This window comes from Salmo salar, chromosome 14 (genome assembly GCF_965601325.2).
Source record: "Salmo salar chromosome 14, fSalSal1, whole genome shotgun sequence".
Classification (NCBI taxonomy): Eukaryota; Metazoa; Chordata; class Actinopteri; order Salmoniformes; family Salmonidae; genus Salmo; species Salmo salar.
In genome coordinates, this window is record NC_138304.1 from 104,358,762 (window position 1) to 104,379,825 (window position 21,064).

General features: G+C 44.7%; 1 protein-coding gene across 1 annotated transcript; it reads right to left on the reverse strand.

The window, feature by feature from the left end:
* Positions 1-117: 117 nt before the first annotated feature.
* LOC106570711 (sodium-dependent neutral amino acid transporter B(0)AT1) lies at positions 118-14,598 on the reverse strand. The gene is made up of 13 exons (XM_014143189.3): positions 14,091-14,598; positions 9,507-9,647; positions 9,209-9,346; positions 7,195-7,376; positions 6,744-6,854; positions 6,365-6,477; positions 6,050-6,178; positions 5,717-5,873; positions 5,496-5,564; positions 5,183-5,318; positions 4,811-4,970; positions 3,783-3,945; positions 118-3,304 (listed from the first exon to the last, which is right to left on the reverse strand). Exons 1-13 carry the CDS (start codon positions 14,239-14,241, stop codon positions 3,101-3,103), a joined length of 1,854 nt encoding a protein of 617 aa, XP_013998664.3. The 5' UTR covers positions 14,242-14,598; the 3' UTR covers positions 118-3,100.
* Positions 14,599-21,064: the final 6,466 nt, after the last annotated feature.

The window sequence follows — 21,064 nt, forward strand, 5'->3', positions numbered from 1 at the left end:
TCCAGTCATAGCTGTATCAAAGTGGTGCCGTGTAGTAATTGTCTTTACAGGTGAGAGGCACACTTGGTAGACAATAAATAGCCATGTTACAAATGACAACAGTGGCAATATCAGCACTGATGTGAGAGCAAAGTTAGTGTTTATTATTCATTTAACACACAAATTAGGGTTAATTGTTAAACTTGACTTCGTTATTAGAAAGCAAAAACCATAGTTCAATTCTAGCTCTCATAAGCTGGGTGGTTTCAGACTAGCACGAGTCAGACAGGCTGCCACACTCAAAAAAAACCTGAGGACTTCAAGGCCATCCGGGCCTAGTCGAGAATCTCAGCCCCCTCCTCCACGGCCAATAACCACGGCAGTGTGTCAGGGTTTCTGCAAAGAACAGCACAGGTAGGAAGGAGCCTTGTTGCATCTGTTTATATATGGACATTTAGGATTTGTTTTAATATTCTGTTTTGGCTCTACCTTATTTTTTGATACCAATGTACTTTAAAGCAAGCGTAAATAGTACCAGGTGTAATTTATAGTCGTAGAGTGGTCGTGGTTGGTTTATTTGACCATCCCAGGTTACGGTCTAACTAGGGATGCAGTGATGATGCGGGCTGAGGTTTGGCAGATCATTGACTTGGCACAAACAACCTGATTAAAACACATCTCTTTCACAAGATCATTTGAGAGAGAGAGAGGGCAAAACATCATTAAATTGATATAAAACAGTAGAGCGATAAGGATAATAAAAAGCTCTCTTTAACATGCCATGTAAAAAAATCTATAAAGATTGAATGTGAGATCAACAAGACAAAAACCTCCTCCCATCTCTATCTCTGGACTTTGTCCTGTTGATTCATCGCATCAAAGTGTGTCATATTTCGTTCTTTCTAGCAATTGCTATGACAACAGACAGGACAGAGGAGTTAGCTAGCTAAAGTGCCATGACAACGGACAGGACAGAGGAGTTAGCTAGCTAAAGTGCCATGACAACAGACAGGACAAAGGAGTTAGCTTGCTAAAGTGCCATGACAACGGACAGGACAGAAGGGTTAGCTAGCTAAAATGCCATGACAACAGACAGGACAGAGGAGTTAGCTAGCTAAAGTGCCATGACAACAGACAGGACAGAGGAGTTAGCTAGCTAAAGTGCCATGACAACAGACAGGACAGAGGAGTTAGCTAGCTAAAGTGCCATGACAACAGACAGGACAGAGGAGTTAGCTAGCTAAAGTGCCATGACAACAGACAGGACAAAGGAGTTAGCTAGTTAAGTGCCATGACAACAGACAGGACAGAGGAGTTAGCTAGCTAAAGTGCCATGACAACAAACAGGACAAAGGAGTTAGCTAGCTAAAGTGCCATGACAACGGCCAGGAAGGGGGGGTTAGCTAGCTAAAGTGCCATGACAACAAACAGGACAGAAGGGTTAGCTAGCTAAAGTGCCATGACAACAGACAGGACAGAGGAGTTAGCTAGTTAAAATTGCCCTGACAACAGACAGGACAGAGGAGTTAGCTAGCTAAAGTGCCATGACAACAGACAGGACAGAGGAGTTAGCTAGCTAAAGTGCCATGACAACGGACAGGACAGAGGAGTTAGCTAGCTAAATTGCCATGACAACAGACAGGACAGAGGAGTTAGCTAGCTAAAGTGGCATGACAACGGACAGGACAGAGGAGTTAGCTAGCTAAAGTGCCATGACAACAGACAGGACAAAGGAGTTAGCTAGTTAAGTGCCATGACAACAGACAGGACAGAGGAGTTAGCTAGCTAAAGTGCCATGACAACAGACAGGACAGAGGAGTTAGCTAGCTAAAGTGCCATGACAACAGACAAGACAGAAGGGTTAGCTAGCTAAAGTGCCATGACAACAGACAGGACAGAGGAGTTAGCTAGCTAAAGTGCCATGACAACAAACAGGACAAAGGAGTTAGCTAGCTAAAGTGCCATGACAACGGCCAGGAAGGGGGGGTTAGCTAGCTAAAGTGCCATGACAACAAACAGGACAGAAGGGTTAGCTAGCTAAAGTGCCATGACAACAGACAGGACAGAGGAGTTAGCTAGTTAAAATTGCCCTGACAACAGACAGGACAGAGGCGTTAGCTAGCTAAAGTGCCATGACAACAGACAGGACAGAGGAGTTAGCTAGCTAAAGTGCCATGACAACGGACAGGACAGAGGAGTTAGCTAGCTAAATTGCCATGACAACAGACAGGACAGAGGAGTTAGCTAGCTAAAGTGGCATGACAACGGACAGGACAGAGGAGTTAGCTAGCTAAAGTGCCATGACAACAGACAGGACAGAGGAGTTAGCTAGCTAAAGTGCCATGACAACGGACAAGACAGAAGGGTTAGCTAGCTAAAGTGCCATGACAACAGACAGGACAGAGGAGTTAGCTAGCTAAAGTGCAAACAGATTGGTCTACTAGGCTATGTGTCAGTGATGTGTGACTGAAATAAAGTATATATTTATATAAGTAATATAGCACACTAGCAATATGTAATTACAAAGTTATTTATGTTTTGTGCTTTGGTAAAACTAAAAGTATCTTTTCATGCTGTCATACTGTGGTTTCAACGCCTAGGTTTATTCTCCATCCAATTGCTGTATTATCTCTAATGTTTATGGTTTAGGAGTGGTAGGTCCTATGAAAGAAATAAGGAAGAACATTTGCTATCACAGATGTAATTTCATTTCCAGTAGAAAACATAATGGCATAGACACTATCTTTACACTGAAAGCTCTATGCTGTTTACATTAGCTCTAATCTTTATGTTCTGTGTGAGAAAACAAATACAAAAAAAATCAATACTTTGACCAACAAATCCACATTCACCGATTCTCAGCTCTTCAATCCTCTTTGTGTCACCCAAAAGACAAAAAAAAACTACTCCTGGAGACATTTAAAAAAAGAATCACTGTCCAATTCAAGTGCAACCGATCGTCCGTCCTTCATTATTACAAAATAAAAACAAATAAACACCCTTTTGATTCATGAGTGTAAGGAATGTCAAGGTCAGTTGATGTGAGGCAATTATTTCACCTCAGCGTTGTTTTACAATGTTGCTCAGATGAGGATAGATCGAAATAGAGTGTCTTTAGGTTCTAGCTCTCTACAACGTAGCCTTCGTTGGCATAAGGATTCAGATCGTTGTGGAGACTGTCATTAGAGTGTCTTCCTGACATGCAGCAGATGAGTCTGTAGATGGCCACCAGGGGGATGGAGATAACTGGTACTGAAGACAGCAGGACACAGATGGCAAACACCCAGTCTGGATACGGCAGAACCTCTGATTCGGGGAAGTTCACCTGCACAGACAGACATTTAGAATCAGAAAACGTAATTGCCCTGCAACAAATGACATCTCACAGGGAAAATCGCAAATGACACCTTTTCCCTGTAGGCTGTAGTGCACTGCTTATTAGGTGAGTACTATGTAGTCATCTGACTGTGGCTGTCTCTCAACTGAAACCCTAGTCCCGCTTACTAGTATGAACAATTATCACACACTACTATTGAGCCTCTTAAATGACACCTACAGCCTAGCTGATCTGAGCAGAATACTTAAAATGCTCCACACTAATACAGCATACATGTTCCTGATAGATATTCCCAAAACTCCCATGTTTATCAGAAATCCCTGTTGGAAGATTCCCTGAATCAGGAGGGAATAAGCAGGGAATCCGGAATCCTTCAACCAGGATTTCTTGAATACTTGGGAAATGTGGGAAAGTTACTGGGTTTTTGCACTCCTAGATGTAGCTATCTGCCAGTCATTGGTCTTACATAGTCAGGATTCCATGCTGGGTAGGTGGGGTGTGTCTGGGCCTGGACGGCAACGTACGCCACCAACACCACCAACAGCATCAGAGGGCTGATGACCAACCAGCAGACTTTCCAGAAGATGTTGGGTCTATGTCCTGTCATGAACTCCAAGTCATCACTGAACCTACGGAGACAGAAACGTGTAGAGTCAGAAGAGGCTTTAAAAATAACACGTCATTACAGGCTCAGACAGAAGAGAGGAGAAGAGATGGAAGAGGATCAGATGAAAGAGTAGACAGGCATCTGTCTCCCCACATGTCTGTTGTTGGTCTATTAAACCTTTAAATAAAGCAGTTCACCTTATCTTTAATGTAAAATGTAAATGTAAATCTTTAGGTTCAGGATTTTCCACAACTTTACGATTCCCGACACAATCCACTTGTGACCGATTTGGTTTTAATCCTGGGTCATCTGCAAGTCCTTGATCCCGGGACATCTGCAGGTCCTTGATCCCCGGACATCTGCAAGTCCTATATCCAGGGTCACCTGCAAGTCCTTGATCCCGGGACATCTAAGAACTATTTCCTAAGAACTGCAGATGACCATGGTTCAATAATTGCAGATGTCCCAGGATCTAGGGCTTGCAGGTGACCCAGGATCAAGGACTTGCAGCTGTCCTGGGATCAAGGACTTGCAGGTGACCCTGGATCAAGGACTTGCAGGTGACCCTGGATCAAGGACTTGCAGGTGTCCTGGGATCAAGGACTTGCAGGTGACCCTGGATCAAGGACTTGCAGAAAATGCTGAACCCAAAGATTAGGTGAACAACTGCTATATTTAAAGGTTTAACAGACCAACAACAGACATGTTCCTCTGAGAGGTTCCTAGCAATCTGCCCCATTCTAAAGACAAGACATTGCGGCACAGACGTCAATTCAACGTCTATTCCACGTTGGTTCAAAGTCATTCAACCAGTGTGTGTGCCCAGTGGGAAGACGCTCATTACAGTTCAAACCAGGATAACTATAGTATTATTATGAGGCTCTTACCGTCCTATTCCGTAGATGTATGCCACAGCGATGATCTCAAAGAAGGCGATGATGAGGAGAGGTACAGAGCCCACGTAACTGTTAAAAATCTCCAACCAGTAGTTCCCTGAAGCCATAGTGAATATCAGAGCCACCAGGAATGATACCAGGCAGATCAATCCTGCAGAGAGAAAGAGCAAACGGGGGGAAGTGGGGGGGGGGGAGAAAGTGGGAAGAGAGGGGTCGGAGAAAACCACTATGGTTTTAAGATCATTCCCAAAAGAACAGTTATTCGTAACACATTGGCAAGGGGTAAGCCAGGGCTGCAGTCTGTCCTACATTATTCAAAATCGAAACATTAAAAAATCTGATCATTTCCTTTTTGGCTTTTACCTGTGAAGAGCTCATTGGGCATCCACTTGGGCACCAGTTTGAGGTCATGAAGGGGCGTGAGGACGCCCTCCAGATTACCAAACATGGAGGACAGACCCAGACTGAACAGCATGATGAAGAAGAGCACAGCCCACACCTGGTCAAACAGACAGGAATCACAACAACAACACAGCTCTCAGCTGGTCAATCAGACAGGAATCTAATCAGATACAGATGAATTTAACTGGGTTCAACACAGAGTTGTCTCTGTATTTGAACTGTAGTTTTTTTTAAAGAAGTAATATAAAAAATAAAACAAAGGGTCAGCCCATACCTGAGAGCCAGGCATCGATATCACCGCTTCTGTGAACACGATGAACGCTAACCCAGTACCAGACGCACTCTGGAGGGAGGATGGAGAGAGATGGAAACAAGACAACCAATTAGCTTCTTTTATGCAGCGAGTGAGGGTTGAATATCAAGAAAACTTGACTCAACTCCTGAGGTCGTTTTTTTGTTGTTGCCCTGAGGTAGTTTAACTCCTGAGTATAGTACCTGATCCAAGAAGGTTTGCAGGTCGCATGTCTTCAGGTTGAGATCGGACACTCGAGATGGTTGTGTCCCATTTAAAGAGTCAAACCACTGCTCGTAGTTTTCAACTGTTATGTTCATGTCGCCAATATCAAACTCATTGGTCAGTGCTAAGATGTTACTGTAAGTTACAACAAGAGAAACATATTGGTCATTTGTTTTGGTTGAGTTTGCATCTGCTTTTCCAGAGGATATCAAACACACAAGGTAGAATATAAAGGTTTCACAACTTGACTGCAAACTAGTTTCATGATTTAGCAAATGTTGCCAAATAAACGTCAATTTTATCACACCTACCCATTCAGACAGGTGACATAGTTGGTGTGGGCCTTGAATCCCAGGATGGCAAAGATGGGGATGGAGGCATAGATTGATGTAGCACTGTTTATAACCCCCACTAAAACAGCATCCCTTTCACAGTTATTCCTTACCAAACACACAGACAAAAAAAACAAAGTGAAGTGAATGCAAATTATTGGTCAATGGTGGAACAGCGAGGGAGGCTTGTCAAGGGAGGTGAACGGTATGGTAAATTAAAAGCCTTGGGGGACGAATGACATGCTGGACCCATAAAGGTTGATGTTACTAATAATGATTGACCATTGGGCTCACTTCTGGCTGTTGTAACTGGAGAATGAGATGAGTCCACCAAAGGCCACTGACAGAGAGAAGAAGATCTGAGTAGCAGCATCCAGCCATACCTGCGGGTCCTTCAGGATCTCCCACTGATGAGACACACAGACAGAAACACATATTGTAGTTTGGAATATATTTTTTACATTATTACAAATCAGGTGGATTGTCAAGACGTCACTTTCCCTCTGTCTCTCTCTCGCTCTCTCTGTCTCCCAGACAGACAGACAGACAGACAGACAGACAGACAGACAGACAGACAGACAGACAGACAGACAGACAGACAGACAGACAGACAGACAGACAGACAGACAGACAGACAGACAGACAGACAGACAGACAGACAGACAGGACTTACGTCAGGTGTGAACAGATACATTAGACCTTCAGATGATCCAGGTAGGGTCAGGGCTCTCACCAGAAAGATAGTTAGTACCAGGTAGGGGAATGTTGCTGTTACATACACAGCCTGTAATAAGACAGGTGATGAAAAGGTATATAAATATTTGTAGGAAGAGAAGAAATTAAAATGTTGTTTTGAGCTGCAACAAAAAATTCCAACAAATATCATAATTCCAAAGTTGGCTGACGTAATTAGAATATTTTAAAAGCCAGTGTGCCATAGCACAATGCCCAAAACAAAGGCCAACACATTCTTATTGCCTTTATGAATTATCATTCACAACCATTTAATAATATTTACATTTTTTTCCCTCTAAAACACTGGCACAGATCCAAGTAGCACTTCCCTCCCCAGTCCTAACTTTACCCCCCCAGAGGTAAAATGCAGCACACTGTCTGCCTCTCACCTTGCCGATGGTCTCGATCCCCCTGATAAAACAGATGTAAACGATAGACCAGGCGGTAGCTAAGCTGACCACCATCCACCACTGTAGAGAGCCACTGGTCTCCATGTTAGGAGTGATGTTCAGGGTCTGACGGTACCAGAAGTAGTTGACCGGCGTGCTTTCTACACACTCCTCCACGTACCCTGGTTCAAATTATAATTCACTTTGGTCAAATTACATAATGTACACTTGCTGTTCATTCTTCAACTATGGTCCAACCTACAAACATGGTCCCTGACAAATGAACAAATAGCTTGAATAAACTAATAATAACAATAATTCATTGGATTTATATACAGTTGAAGTCGGAAGTTTACATCCACCTTAGCCAAATACATTTAAAATCATTGTTCAACAATTCCTGACATTTAATCCTAGTAAAAATTCCCTGTCTTAGGTCAGTTAGGATCAACACTTTATTTTAAGAATGTGAAATGTCAGAATAATAGAAGAGAGAATGATTTATTTCAGCTTTTATTTATTTCATCACATTTCCAGTGGGTCAGAAGTTTACATACACTCACTTAGTATTTGGTAGCATTGCTTTTAAATTGTTTAACTTGGGTCAAACGTTTCAGGTAGCCTTCATGAAGCTTCCCACAAAAAGTTGGGTGAATTTTGGCCCATTCCTCCTGACAGAGCTTGTGTAACTGAGTCAGGTTTCTAGGCGTCCTTGCTCGCACACGCTTTTTGAGTTCTGCCCACAAGTTCTTTAGGATTGAGGTCAGGGCTTTGTGATGCCCACTCCAATACCTTGACTTTGTTGTCCTTAAGCCATTTTGCCACAACTTTGGAAGTATGCTTTGGGTCATTGTCCATTTGGAAGACTCATTTGCGACCAAGCTTTAACTTCCTGACTGATGTCTTGAGATGTTGCTTCAATATATCCACATAATTTTAATTCCTCATGATGCCATCTATTTTGTGAAGTGCACCAGTCCCTCCTGCAGCAAAGCACCCCCACAACATGATGCTGCCACCCCTGTGCTTCACGGTTGGGTTGGTGTTCTTCGGCTTACAAGCCTCCCCCTTTTTCTTCCAAAGATAACGATGGTCATTATGGCCAAACAGTTTTATTTTTGTTTCATCAGACCAGAGGACATTTCTCCAAAAAGTACGATCTTTGTCCCCATGTGCAGTTGCAAACCGTAGTCTGGCTTTTGTATGGCGGTTTTGGAGCAGTGGCTTCTTCCTTGCTGAGCGGCCTTTCAGGTAATGTCGATATAGGACTCGTTTTACTGTGGATATAGATACTTTTGTACCTGTTTTCTTCAGCATCTTCACAAGGTCCTTCGCTGTTGTTTTGGGATTGATTTGTACTTTTCGCACCAAAGTACCCTCATCTCTAGGAGACAGAACGCGTCTCCTTCCTGAGCGGTATGACGGCTGCTTGGTCTCATGGTGTTTATAGTTGCATACTATTATTTGTACAGATGAATGTGGTACCTTCAGGTGTTTGGAAATTGCTCCCAAGGAGGAACCAGACTTGTGGAGGTCTACAATTCTTTTCTGAGGTCTTGGCTGATTTCATTTGATTTTCCCATGATGTTAAGCAAAGAGGCACTGAGTTTGAAGGTATGGCCTTGAAATACATCCACAGGTACACCAATTGACTCAAATGATGTCAATGATGTCAATATCAAAAGCTTCTAAAGCCATGACATAATTTTCTGGAATTTTCCAAGCTGTTTAAGGGCACAGTCAACTTAGTGTATGTAAACTTCTGACCCACTGGAATTGTGATACAATGAATTATAAGTGAAATAGTCTGTCTTTAAACAAGTGTTGGAAAAATGACTTGTGTCATGAACAAAGTAGATGTCCTAACCGACTTGCCAAAACTATAGTTTGTTAACAAGAAATTAGTGTAGTGGTTGAAAAATGAGTTTTCATGACTCCAACCTAAGTCTATGTAAACTTCCGACTTCAACTGTAGCGATTTTCTACCAACTGTTGTACTCAAAGCGCTTCATACCTGTGTTGTTGTGGTTGAGGGGACATTGGCTCCAGGGCAGGGGTTCCTGGAAGGAGTTGAAGAGGTACCAGAGGACCCAGGCCACGATAGTGTTGTAGAACAGACTCACACAGAAGGACACCACCATAGAGGCTACACCTGATGGACATGGGAGTGTAGATCAGAAACACCAAACAGCAGCCACCCACCTACTCCTGAGAGGAAGAAACAACTGCACAATTTAATGACTCCGATGAAATAATTGATTGAACCAACGTTTCAACAGCTAAGCTGTCTTCATCAGGGTTTCATCACCTACCTACTCCTCCCAGGTAGGGTGATATGGAGTTCCAGACTCCGATGCTGCCCATGCGGAGCCTCTGTCCTATAGCCAGCTCCAAGTAGAGCAGAGGCAGACCCTGAAACACCAGGGCTATCAGGTAGGGGATCAGAAACGCACCTGGAGAGAGGGGACAGGGGTCAAACACCAGGGCTATCAGGTAGGGGATCAGGAACACACCTGGAGAGAGGGGACAGGGGTCAAACACCAGGGCTATCAGGTAGGGGATCAGGAACACACCTGGAGAGAGGGGACAGGGGTCAAACACCAGGGCTATCAGGTAAGGGATCAGGAACACACCTGGAGAGAGGGGACAGGGGTCAAACACCAGGGCTATCAGGTAAGGGATCAGGAACACACCTGGAGAGAGGGGACAGGGGTCAAACACCAGGGCTATCAGGTAAGGGATCAGGAACACACCTGGAGAGAGGGGACAGGGGTCAAACACCAGGGCTATCAGGTAGGGGATCAGGAACACACCTGGAGAGAGGGGACAGGGGTCAAACACCAGGGCTATCAGGTAGGGGATCAGGAACACACCTGGAGAGAGGAGACAGGGGTCAAACACCAGGGCTATCAGGTAGGGGATCAGGAACACACCTGGAGAGAGGAGACAGGGGTCAAACACCAGGGCTATCAGGTAGGGGATCAGGAACACACCTGGAGAGAGGGGACAGGGGTCAAACACCAGGGCTATCAGGTAGGGGATCAGGAACACACCTGGAGAGAGGGGACAGGGGTCAAACACCAGGGCTATCAGGTAAGGAACACACCTGGAGAGAGGGGACAGGGGTCAAACACCAGGGCTATCAGGTAGGGGATCAGGAACGCACCTGGAGAGAGGGGACAGGGGTCAAACACCAGGGCTATCAGGTAGGGGATCAGGAACACACCTGGAGAGAGGGGACAGGGGTCAAACACCAGGGCTATCAGGTAGGGGATCAGGAACACACCTGGAGAGAGGGGACAGGGGTCAAACACCAGGGCTATCAGGTAGGGGATCAGGAACACACCTGGAGAGAGGGGACAGGGGTCAAACACCAGGGCTATCAGGTAGGGGATCAGGAACACACCTGGAGAGAGGGGACAGGGGTCAAACACCAGGGCTATCAGGTAGGGGATCAGGAACACACCTGGAGAGAGGGGACAGGGGTCAAACACCAGGGCTATCAGGTAGGGGATCAGGAACACACCTGGAGAGAGGGGACAGGGGTCAAACACCAGGGCTATCAGGTAGGGGATCAGGAACACACCTGGAGAGAGGGGACAGGGGTCAAACACCAGGGCTATCAGGTAAGGGATCAGGAACACACCTGGAGAGAGGGGACAGGGGTCAAACACCAGGGCTATCAGGTAGGGGATCAGGAACACACCTGGAGAGAGGGGACAGGGGTCAAACACCAGGGCTATCAGATAGGGGATCAGGAACACACCTGGAGAGAGGGGACAGGGGTCAAACACCAGGGCTATCAGGTAGGGGATCAGGAACACACCTGGAGAGAGGGGACAGGGGTCAAACACCAGGGCTATCAGGTAGGGGATCAGGAACACACCTGGAGAGAGGGGACAGGGGTCAAACACCAGGGCTATCAGGTAGGGGATCAGGAACACACCTGGAGAGAGGGGACAGGGGTCAAACACCAGGGCTATCAGGTAGGGGATCAGGAACACACCTGGAGAGAGGGGACAGGGGTCAAACACCAGGGCTATCAGGTAGGGGATCAGGAACACACCTGGAGAGAGGGGACAGGGGTCAAACACCAGGGCTATCAGGTAGGGGATCAGGAACACACCTGGAGAGAGGGGACAGGGGTCAAACACCAGGGCTATCAGGTAAGGGATCAGGAACACACCTGGAGAGAGGGGACAGGGGTCAAACACCAGGGCTATCAGGTAGGGGATCAGGAACACACCTGGAGAGAGGAGACAGGGGTCAAACACCAGGGCTATCAGGTAGGGGATCAGGAACACACCTGGAGAGAGGGGACAGGGGTCAAACACCAGGGCTATCAGGTAAGGAACACACCTGGAGAGAGGGGACAGGGGTCAAACACCAGGGCTATCAGGTAAGGGATCAGGAACACACCTGGAGAGAGGGGACAGGGGTCAAACACCAGGGCTATCAGGTAGGGGATCAGGAACGCACCTGGAGAGAGGGGACAGGGGTCAAACACCAGGGCTATCAGGTAGGGGATCAGGAACACACCTGGAGAGAGGGGACAGGGGTCAAACACCAGGGCTATCAGGTAGGGGATCAGGAACGCACCTGGAGAGAGGAGAAATTGGACATGGGACAAACAAAGGTTAATGTGGAATCAGGTCAGAGTAGAATGATTTTGCCCCTAGGTTTTTTAAAGTGTCCATATAGTAAACTACTTTTGACCGTTTCCCATAGGGAATAGGGTGCCATTTGGAAAGGAGCCTTTGATCTGTGTAACACTTTCCGAAATATATGCTTGGTTTGTAAATGTTCAACTAACTGTCAACAACATTTCAACTAATTAGCCATGCCTAACCTTAACCTTAACCTTAATCCTAACCCTAACCTTAACCTTAATCCTAACCCTAAACTTAACCCTAATTTTGGAATTCATGGGAATTCAGGGAGAGTATCCTTGTGCCTGCTACGACAATAAGGTCACCTGCAATAAGGTCACCCGTAATAAGGTCACCCGTAATAAGGTCACCCGTAATAAGGTCACCCGCAATAAGGTCACCCGTAACAAGGTCACCCGTAATAAGGTCACCCGCAATAAGGTCACCCGTAATAAGGTCACCCATAATAAGGTCACCTGCAATAAGGTCACCCGTAATAAGGTCACCCGTAATAAGGTCACCCGTAATAAGGTCACCCATAATAAGGTCACCTGCAATAAGGTCACCCATAATAAGGTCACCCGCAATAAGGTCACCCGTAATAAGGTCACCCATAATAAGGTCACCTGCAATAAGGTCACCCATAATAAGGTCACCTGCAATAAGGTCACCCGTAATAAGGTCACCCGTAATAAGGTCACCCATAATAAGGTCACCTGCAATAAGGTCACCCGTAATAAGGTCACCCGTAATAAGGTCACCCGCAATAAGGTCACCCGTAATAAGGTCACCTGCAATAAGGTCACCCGTAATAAGGTCACCCGCAATAAGGTCACCCGTAATAAGGTCACCCGACAATAAGGTCACCCTGGTCCCCAATAAGGTCACCCGTAATAAGGTCACCCGTAATAAGGTCACCCGCAATAAGGTCACCCGCAATAAGGTCACCCGTAATAAGGTCACCCGTAATAAGGTCACCCGTAATAAGGTTGGGTGACCTTATTAGGTTGGCTGCCACAAGTTTAAACAGAGCTTTAGTAGCATTCCTGGGATTGGACGTTCACTATTTCAGACCACCAGTGCCACCAGGGATTTTTTTTAAATTCTGGAGCCCTGATTTACAGACCGGACCCAGATCCAATACAATTTAAGATATGCAGTTCAATAGGTCAAAAGTAGAAGTACTGTAGGGTAGTGGTTCCCAAACATTTTTGGACTGTGGCACAACTAAAATGGGATAAAAAATTATGCGGCACACCTAAAATGTACCTATTATTTATTTAGTGACCTCCATCTCATCTGATCCGTGCTGCAAATAATATGTTTTTTTTTGTGATAAACATTCTTTATAGATTAAATAGTGTTTATTTGCACTATTTTCATAGTCGTTTACTCATGATGATAATTTGTGTGTACCACTTTAAGAGTGTCCCGCGAATCGATTCTAGAAATAATTGTACTTTGCTCCACTAAAATATGTCTTTATTTTTTTCACGGTTTTGGGCTAGAGACAAGCGTTTTTCTGCATCGTAAACGTGCAACCACGGACACCAAACCATGTTCCGTTTGTTTCTATGGCAGAAGCTGTATGTATAACATAAGAAAATAAATTACGGTAATGCCTGTAATTTTGTTCCTAAAACATGTCAGCTATTCTTAACATTTTTTTTTTAACACTTTAACACTAAGCTAGAGTCACTTGTGCTAATAATTGTGGTTCTCACAGGCCAGATAAAACGATACAAAATGGAACAGCCTGAGCGCACCAGACGTGGTTTCTGATGTTATCAGTGCTGTCGGGGGAAAAGTACTGTACAAAGTGTCTGCAAAGTGTCATAGTTACTATTAGTGCCCACTACGGTGTACATTTCACAGAACCACACCAAAAATGTAAAATGGAAATACACTAAAAGTGTATGGAGTTAAAATGTTATATAATGACGATAAAATCAAGTCAACACAAACAAAAAAATGGTTAAATATTAAATAAAAGTGAACATGTTTAATGGAGTTAAAATTTTAAATAGTTAATTTGGAGTTAAAATGTTCATGTTAAATAAGGATATTGTTAAATGGAGTGTCAATTTAATCTAAAATATTAGTGTTCAAAATTGGAATTTAGTTAAAATGTTAAAATGATAGAATTTCACCAAAACATATAACCACTCAGGTCTCCAGAGGACTTGTTTAACATGAACAAAGTTGTAGGGGAAAAACTAAAGAAAATACGTGTAAAAGCATCTATACCCCCTCCGTAAATCTGGCAGAGGTAGGGGAAGCGCCACACGTTCCCCAGCCCCACAGCGAAGCCAATGCAGGTCAGCAGGTACTCTGCCTTGTTGTTCCACTTGGGTCTCTCCTCTCCCACCTTGTTGTCCTCCATACCCTCCTCTGGCATGCTCAGCTCTCAGCAGTAGTTTAGCTCAATAGTAGATCAACCTCTGGTTTTCAGTTTAGTCCAGTGTGTTTTAGCCCGAGGTTCTAGCACTCTGAACCAATGCTTATTCTGTAGCGTGGACACAGTTATTCAGTTGTCCACTTGAATTCACTGGTTGTGTGTTTGTATCTTTACTCCAGTGTTTGATCTGTAATCCTGATCTGAATCGCTTCTCTGTCTCATTGCAGGTTCCTGTGGAGGTCCTTGAATGATATCCTATCCTGCACTATCCAGTGCTATGATCTTCTCCTTCATTTACCTCAGTGGATTGACTTATATGTCTGTCTGATGCTTCCCTCAGATGAAAGAGCCAGTATCAGGGATGTCACTTTTATATATTTGGGGGAGGGAGCAAAGCCGGCTAGGCACCAGGAAGAGAGTGTGAGAGTGATTCAGCATCATCATTTAATGTTCTTTGTTTGCTTAGAATCAGATTATAGAAAGCTCCTGTCTAATGGATAACCTGATGATGATGATGCCACGCCGCAGGTCAATCCCTCAGGGTAACTAACCACCGTCCCAACCTCTCTACCAGTCAATAAAAAAACGTAATTGTCAAAGATGGGGTCATGGGTGCACAGGCTGTAAACAATTTAGAAACCATTGTAACAGCTCTCGTTGGTTGTAGAAGTAGACCAAGGCGCAGCGTGGTAAGTGTTCATGATTCGTTTATTCAAGAAACACTAAAACAAAATAATTACAGCAACAAAACGAAAGCGAACAGTTCTGTCAGGCACAGACACTAAACAGAAAACAAGATCCCAACAAAAACCCCAAAAGGAAAATGACAACTTATATATGATCCCCAATCAGAGACAACGATAGACAGCTGCCTCTGATTGGGAACCACACTCGGGCCAAACACAAAGAAATAGAAAACATAGACTTTCCCACCCGAGTCACACCCTGACCTAACCAACCATAGAGAATAATAAGGATCTCTACGGTCAGGGCGTGGCAACCATATTATGTTTTTATATGGAATCTTGGAATCAGTTTCAAATGGGAACACAGACAGAACCGGGCAAAGTTCAGAGGTTGTGGAAAAACACAAAAGATTGTGAAGAGAGATACGAGGCGGAGATTGTATCACTTTTGGGGTTCATTGCCCCTTAGACCCCAATATTTATGGAAGCAATAGCTGACCGTGATTTAGTTTGCAAAATGATGGTTAAAGTTTAAACTTTCTCAGATTCTATTGATAATACATTGATAGTGGAGCTTTTCATTTTATAGACAATAAAATCAAAATGCTTTGGATAGTTCTTTAGAAGAAATACAGTATGTATGCCAGTATTTTATACAAAGTTGTTTATGTATGTTGTGTGCATTAATAAAAGTGCTTTTCCTGTTGATGGGGTTTTACCTTACCTCATACCTCTTTGAGAATGTTAATGATTTAGGAGTGAGAGTGGTATTTCCTTAGTAAAGTAATGTTAATCATTTAGAACTGGTAGTTAGCTGACAGTATTCTCTCATGTATTTTCTGTGTAATAAAAGACAAAATAACACACTATAAAAATATATGGTAATGACTCAGGCCATTGTTATTGTACAGAGAGTTGGTCAAACCAATGTTCACTTGTCCTCAGCTCTTATTAAACAGATTGGTCAAAACAACATCCACTGGTCCTCAGCTCTTTTTAAACAGATTGGTCAAAACAACATCCACTGGTCCTCAGCTCTTATTAAACAGATTGGTCAAAACAACATCCACTGGTCCTCTGCTCTTATTAAACAGATTGGTCAAAACAACATCCACTGGTCCTCAGCTCTTATTAAACAGATTGGTCAAAACAACATCCACTGGTCCTCAGCTCTTATTAAACAGATTGGTCAAAACAACATCCACTGGTCCTCTGCTCTTATTAAACAGATTGGTCAAAACAACATCCACTGGTCCTCAGCTCTTATTAAACAGATTGGTCAAAACAACATCCACTGGTCCTCTGCTCTTATTAAACAGATTGGTCAAAACAACATCCACTGGTCCTCTGCTCTTATTAAACAGATTGGTCAAAACAACATCCACTGGTCCTCTGCTCTTATTAAACAGATTGGTCAAAACAACATCCACTGGTCCTCTGCTCTTATTAAACAGATTGGTCAAAACAACATCCACTGGTCCTCAGCTCTTATTAAACAGATTGGTCAAAACAACATCCACTGGTCCTCAGCTCTTATTAAACAGATTGGTCAAAACAACATCCACTGGTCCTCAGCTCTTATTAAACAGATTGGTCAAAACAACATCCACTGGTCCTTATAAAACAACAGTAGTTGCAGTCGTCAAATCATCAGTCGCTGTGTATCTTATTCAAAATCACACCAATTGTAAAAATAAACAAACAGAAGACTTTTAATACCGGAATCACACAAAATCTGTGTTTTTCTTAAAATAAATACATTAAAACGAAGTGAATAAAATATAGAGTGCATTCGGAAAATATTCAGACCCCTTGACTTTTCTCACATTTTGTTAAGTTAGAGCTTTATTCTAAAATTGAATAAATTGTTTTTTCCCCTCATCAATCTACCCCATAATGACAAAGCAAAAACAGGGTTTGCTAATTTATTTTAAAAACCCCCTGAAATGTCATACTTTGGGGGAAAAAAGTATTTGATCCCCTGCTGATTTTGTACGTTTGCCCACTGACAAAGAAAGGATCAGTCTATAATTTTAATGGTAGGTTTATTTGAACAGTGAGAGACAGAATAACAACAAAAATATCCAGAAAAACGCATGTCAGAAATGTTATAAATGGGGTCCAACTCATCCCAAACCATCTCAATTGCGTTGAGGTCGGGTGATTGTAGAGGCCAGGTCATCTGATTAAGCACTCATTCACTCTCATTGGCATATGTGGGAACTCCTTCACAAACAACAGCATCAGACAGCTGATGATCATCCAGCAGATCCTCCGGAACAGGTGTACAAGACCGCCAGTGCGCCTCTACGGTCCGGTGTTTCCCGTTCCACGCACTAGCCCTAAGGTGTGTGGTTCAAAGCTGACATATCCAGTACCAGCACCACGCATCGGGCATCTAGTGCGTAAACCCAGCCTCGCCAGTCAAGAGTCGCCAGAGCTGCCCGCCAGTCAACAGTCGCCAGAGCTGCCCACCAGTCAACAGTCGCCAGAGCTGCCCGCCAGTCAACAGTCGCCAGAGCTGCCCGCCAGTCAACAGTCGCCAGAGCTGCCCGCCAGTCAACAGTCGCCAGAGCTGCCCGCCAGTCAACAGTCGCCAGAGCTGCCCGCCAGTCAACAGTCGCCAGAGCTGCCCGCCAGTCGTACGTCACCAGAGCCGCCCGCTAGTCAGAAGCCGCCAGAGCCGCCCGCTAGTCAGAAGCCGCCAGAGTGGCCGGACTGCCCGGAACTGCCAGAGTGGCCAGACTGCCCGGAAATGCCAGAGTGGCCAGACTGCCCGGAGCTGCCAGAGTGGCCAGACTGCCCGGAGCTGCCAGAGTGGCCAGACTGCCCGGAGCTGCCAGAGTGGCCAGACTGCCCGGAGCTGCCAGAGTGGCCTGCCGGCCCGGAGCTGCCAGAGTGGCCAGACTGCCCGGAGCTGCCAGAGTGGCCTGCCGGCCCGGAGCTGCCAGAGTGGCCCGCCGGCCCGGAGCTGCCAGAGTGGCCCGCCGGCCCGGATCAGCCAGAGTGGCCCGCCGGCCGGCCACGGCAAGAGTCGCCCGCCATGTCGGGCAAAGTCAGGTGCGCCTACTAGTCTTCCGGAGCAGCCAGGGGCGCTACCGAAGTGGGCAACGACGAGGATGGAGCGGGGTCCACGTCCCGCACCTGAGCCGCCTCCAACATAGGTGGGTTGGGGAGGGGGGGTGTAGCACAGTGCCGTCATTGACGGCAGCCACCCTCCCTTCCCTCCCTGTAGTTAGGGGGAATTTTTTTCGGGTTGTTTTGGGTGTTTTTTTTCATTTTTTCTTTTGAAGGTGCATTCGGGGTCTGCACCTTTAGGGGGGGGTAATGTCACGTCCTGACCAGCAGGTGGAGTAGGTGTATAAGTTTTGGTCAGGGCGTGGCAGAAGAAGTTGTGTTTTCTATGTTCTGTCTAGGTTGGGTGTTTCTATGTAGAGGTAATTGGGGTGGACTTCCAATTGAAGGCAGCTGTGTAGTGTTGCCTTTGATTGGAAGTCCTATATTAGTTGGGTGTGTTTGTCTGTGTGTTTGTGGGGAATTGTTTGTGAGCACTGCGTTACTGAGCCTGCTACACTGTTGTGAGTCGTGAGTACTGTTTATTGTTTTGTTTTTTTTGTTCTGTGGATGCTATACATTTTTTCATTAAAAGAATGAGTATCCATATACCCGCTGCATTTTGGTCTTCCCTGCAACACCACAACATTATTCGTGACAATCTGACCAAATTATGAAAGACAAGCATTGTAATTTTGAATTCTGTAAAGTGAGTGTGGAAGAGGTGAAAAAATGATTGTCTATCAACAATGACAAGCCACAGGGGTCTGACAACTTTGATGGAAAACTACTGAGGATAATAGCGGACGATATTGCCACTCCTATTTTCCATTTCTTCAATTTAAGCCTACTAGAAAGTGTGTGCCCTTAGGCCTGGAGGGAAGCAAAAGTTATTCCCCTATCTAACAATAGTAAAGCCCCATTAACTGGCTCAAATAGCCAACCAATCAGCCTGTTACCAACCCTTAGTAAACTTCTGGAAAAAATTGTGTTTGACCAGATACAATGCTATCTTACAGTAAACAAATTGGCAGACATTTAGCAGGCTTATAGGGAAGGACATTTTATTGAGAATTTTCCAGAACATGTGTGGCCATTATACATTTCAGGATAGTCAGCAAAACTAGTGCTCTGGGTCATTAGACACCATTAAAAATACACCTGTCTGAAAGGGGACACGACTGGTTATTCCTGTAACTGTGTTATGGCCTAATACAGTAGAAGTCGGAAGTTTACATATACCATAGCCAAATACATTTAAACTCAGTTTTTCACAATTCCTGACAGGGTCCTAATAGTAGAGAGAATTATTTATTTCAGCTTTTATTTCTTTCATCACATTCCCAGTGGGTCAGAAGTTTACATACATTAAATTAGTATTTGGTAGCATTGCCTTTTAATTGTTTAACTTGAGTCAAACGTTTTTGGTAGCCTTCCACAAGCTTCCCACAATAGGTTGGGTGAATTTTGGCCCATTCCTCCTGACAGAGCTGGTGTAACTGAGTCAGGTTTGTAGGCCTCCTTGCTCGCACACGCTTTTTCAGTTCTGCCCACACATTTTCTATAAGATTGAGATCAGGGCTTTGTGATGGCCACTCCAATACCTTGACTTTGTTGTCCTTAGGCTATTTTGCCACAACTTTGGAAGTATGCTTTGGGTCATTGTCCATTTGGAAGACTCATTTGCGACCAAGCTTTAACTTCCTGACTGATGCCTTGAGATGTTGCTTCAATATATGCACATAATTTTCCTTCCACATGTTGCCATCTATTTTTTGAAGTGCACGAGTCCCTCCTGCAGCAAAGCACCCCCACAACATGATGCTGCCACCCCCATGCTTCACAGTTGGGATGGTGTTCTTTGGCTTGCAAGCCTCCCCTTTTTTCCTCCAAAGATAACGATGGTCATTATTGCCAAACAGTTCTATTGTTTCATCTTCCTTGCTGAGCGGCCTTTCAGGTTATGTCGATATAGGACTCGTTTTACTGTGCATATAGATACTTTTGTACCTGTTTCCTCCAGCATCTTCACAAGGTCCTTTGCTGTTGTTCTGGGATTGATTTGCACTTTTCGCACTAAAGTATGTTCATCTCTAGGAGACAGAACGCGTCTCCTTCCGAGCGGTACGACGGCTGCGTGGTCCCATGGTGTTTATACTTGCGCAGTATTATTTGTACAGATGAACGTCGTACCTTCAAGCATTTGGAAATTGCTCCCAAGGATGAACCAAACTTGTGGAGGTCTACAATTATTTCTGAGGTGGAGGTCTACAATTTTTTCTGAGGTCTTGGCTGATTTCTTTAGATTTTCCCATGATGTCAAGCAAAGATGCACTGAGTTTGAAGGTAGGCCTTGAAGTACATCCACAGGTACACCTCCAATTGACTCAAATGATGTCAATTAGCCTATCAGAAGCTTCTAAAGCCATGACATCATTTTCATGTAAACTTCTGACCCGCTGGAATTGTGATACGGTGAATTATAAGTAAAATAATCTGTCTGTAAACAATTATTGGAAAAATTACTTGTGTCATGCACAAAGTAGATGTCCTGACCGACTTGCCAAAACTATAGTTTGTTAACAAGAAATTTGTGGAGTGGTTGAAAAATGAGTTTTAATGACTCCAACCTAAGTCTATGTAAACTTCTGACTTCAACTGTGTGTAAGAATGCTGTTCATTGACTATAGCTCAGCATTCAACACCATAGTACCCTCCAAGCTCATCATTAAGCTTGAGGCCCTGGGTCTTGACCCCACCCTGTGTAATTGGGTCATAGACTTCCTGACGGGCCACCCACATGTGGTGAATGTAGGAAACAACATCTCCACTTTGCTGATCCTCAACACTGGGGCCCCCGAGGGTGCATGCTCAGCCCCCTCCTGTACTCCCTGTTCACCAATGACTGCGTGGCCATGCACACTTCCTACTCAATCATCAAGTTTGCAGACGACACAACAGTAGTAGGCTTGATTACCAACAATGATGAGACAGCCTACAGGGAGGAGGTGAGGGCACTCGGAGTGTGGTGTGGACTTCAGGAAACAGCAGAGAGAGCACCCCCCATCGACGGGACAGCAGTG

Excerpts from the sequence above, each read along its gene's own strand:
- LOC106570711 (XM_014143189.3), bottom strand. The coding sequence starts at position 14,241 with ATGCCAGAGGAGGGTATGGAGGACAACAAGGTGGGAGAGGAGAGACCC. Across the intron at positions 5,874-6,049 it reads TATGTCACCTGTCTGAATGG|TAACATCTTAGCACTGACCA; the intron begins GTAGGTGTGATA and ends TGTAACTTACAG. Across the intron at positions 3,305-3,782 it reads CAGCATGGAATCCTGACTAT|GTGAACTTCCCCGAATCAGA; the intron begins GTAAGACCAATG and ends CTGTCTGTGCAG.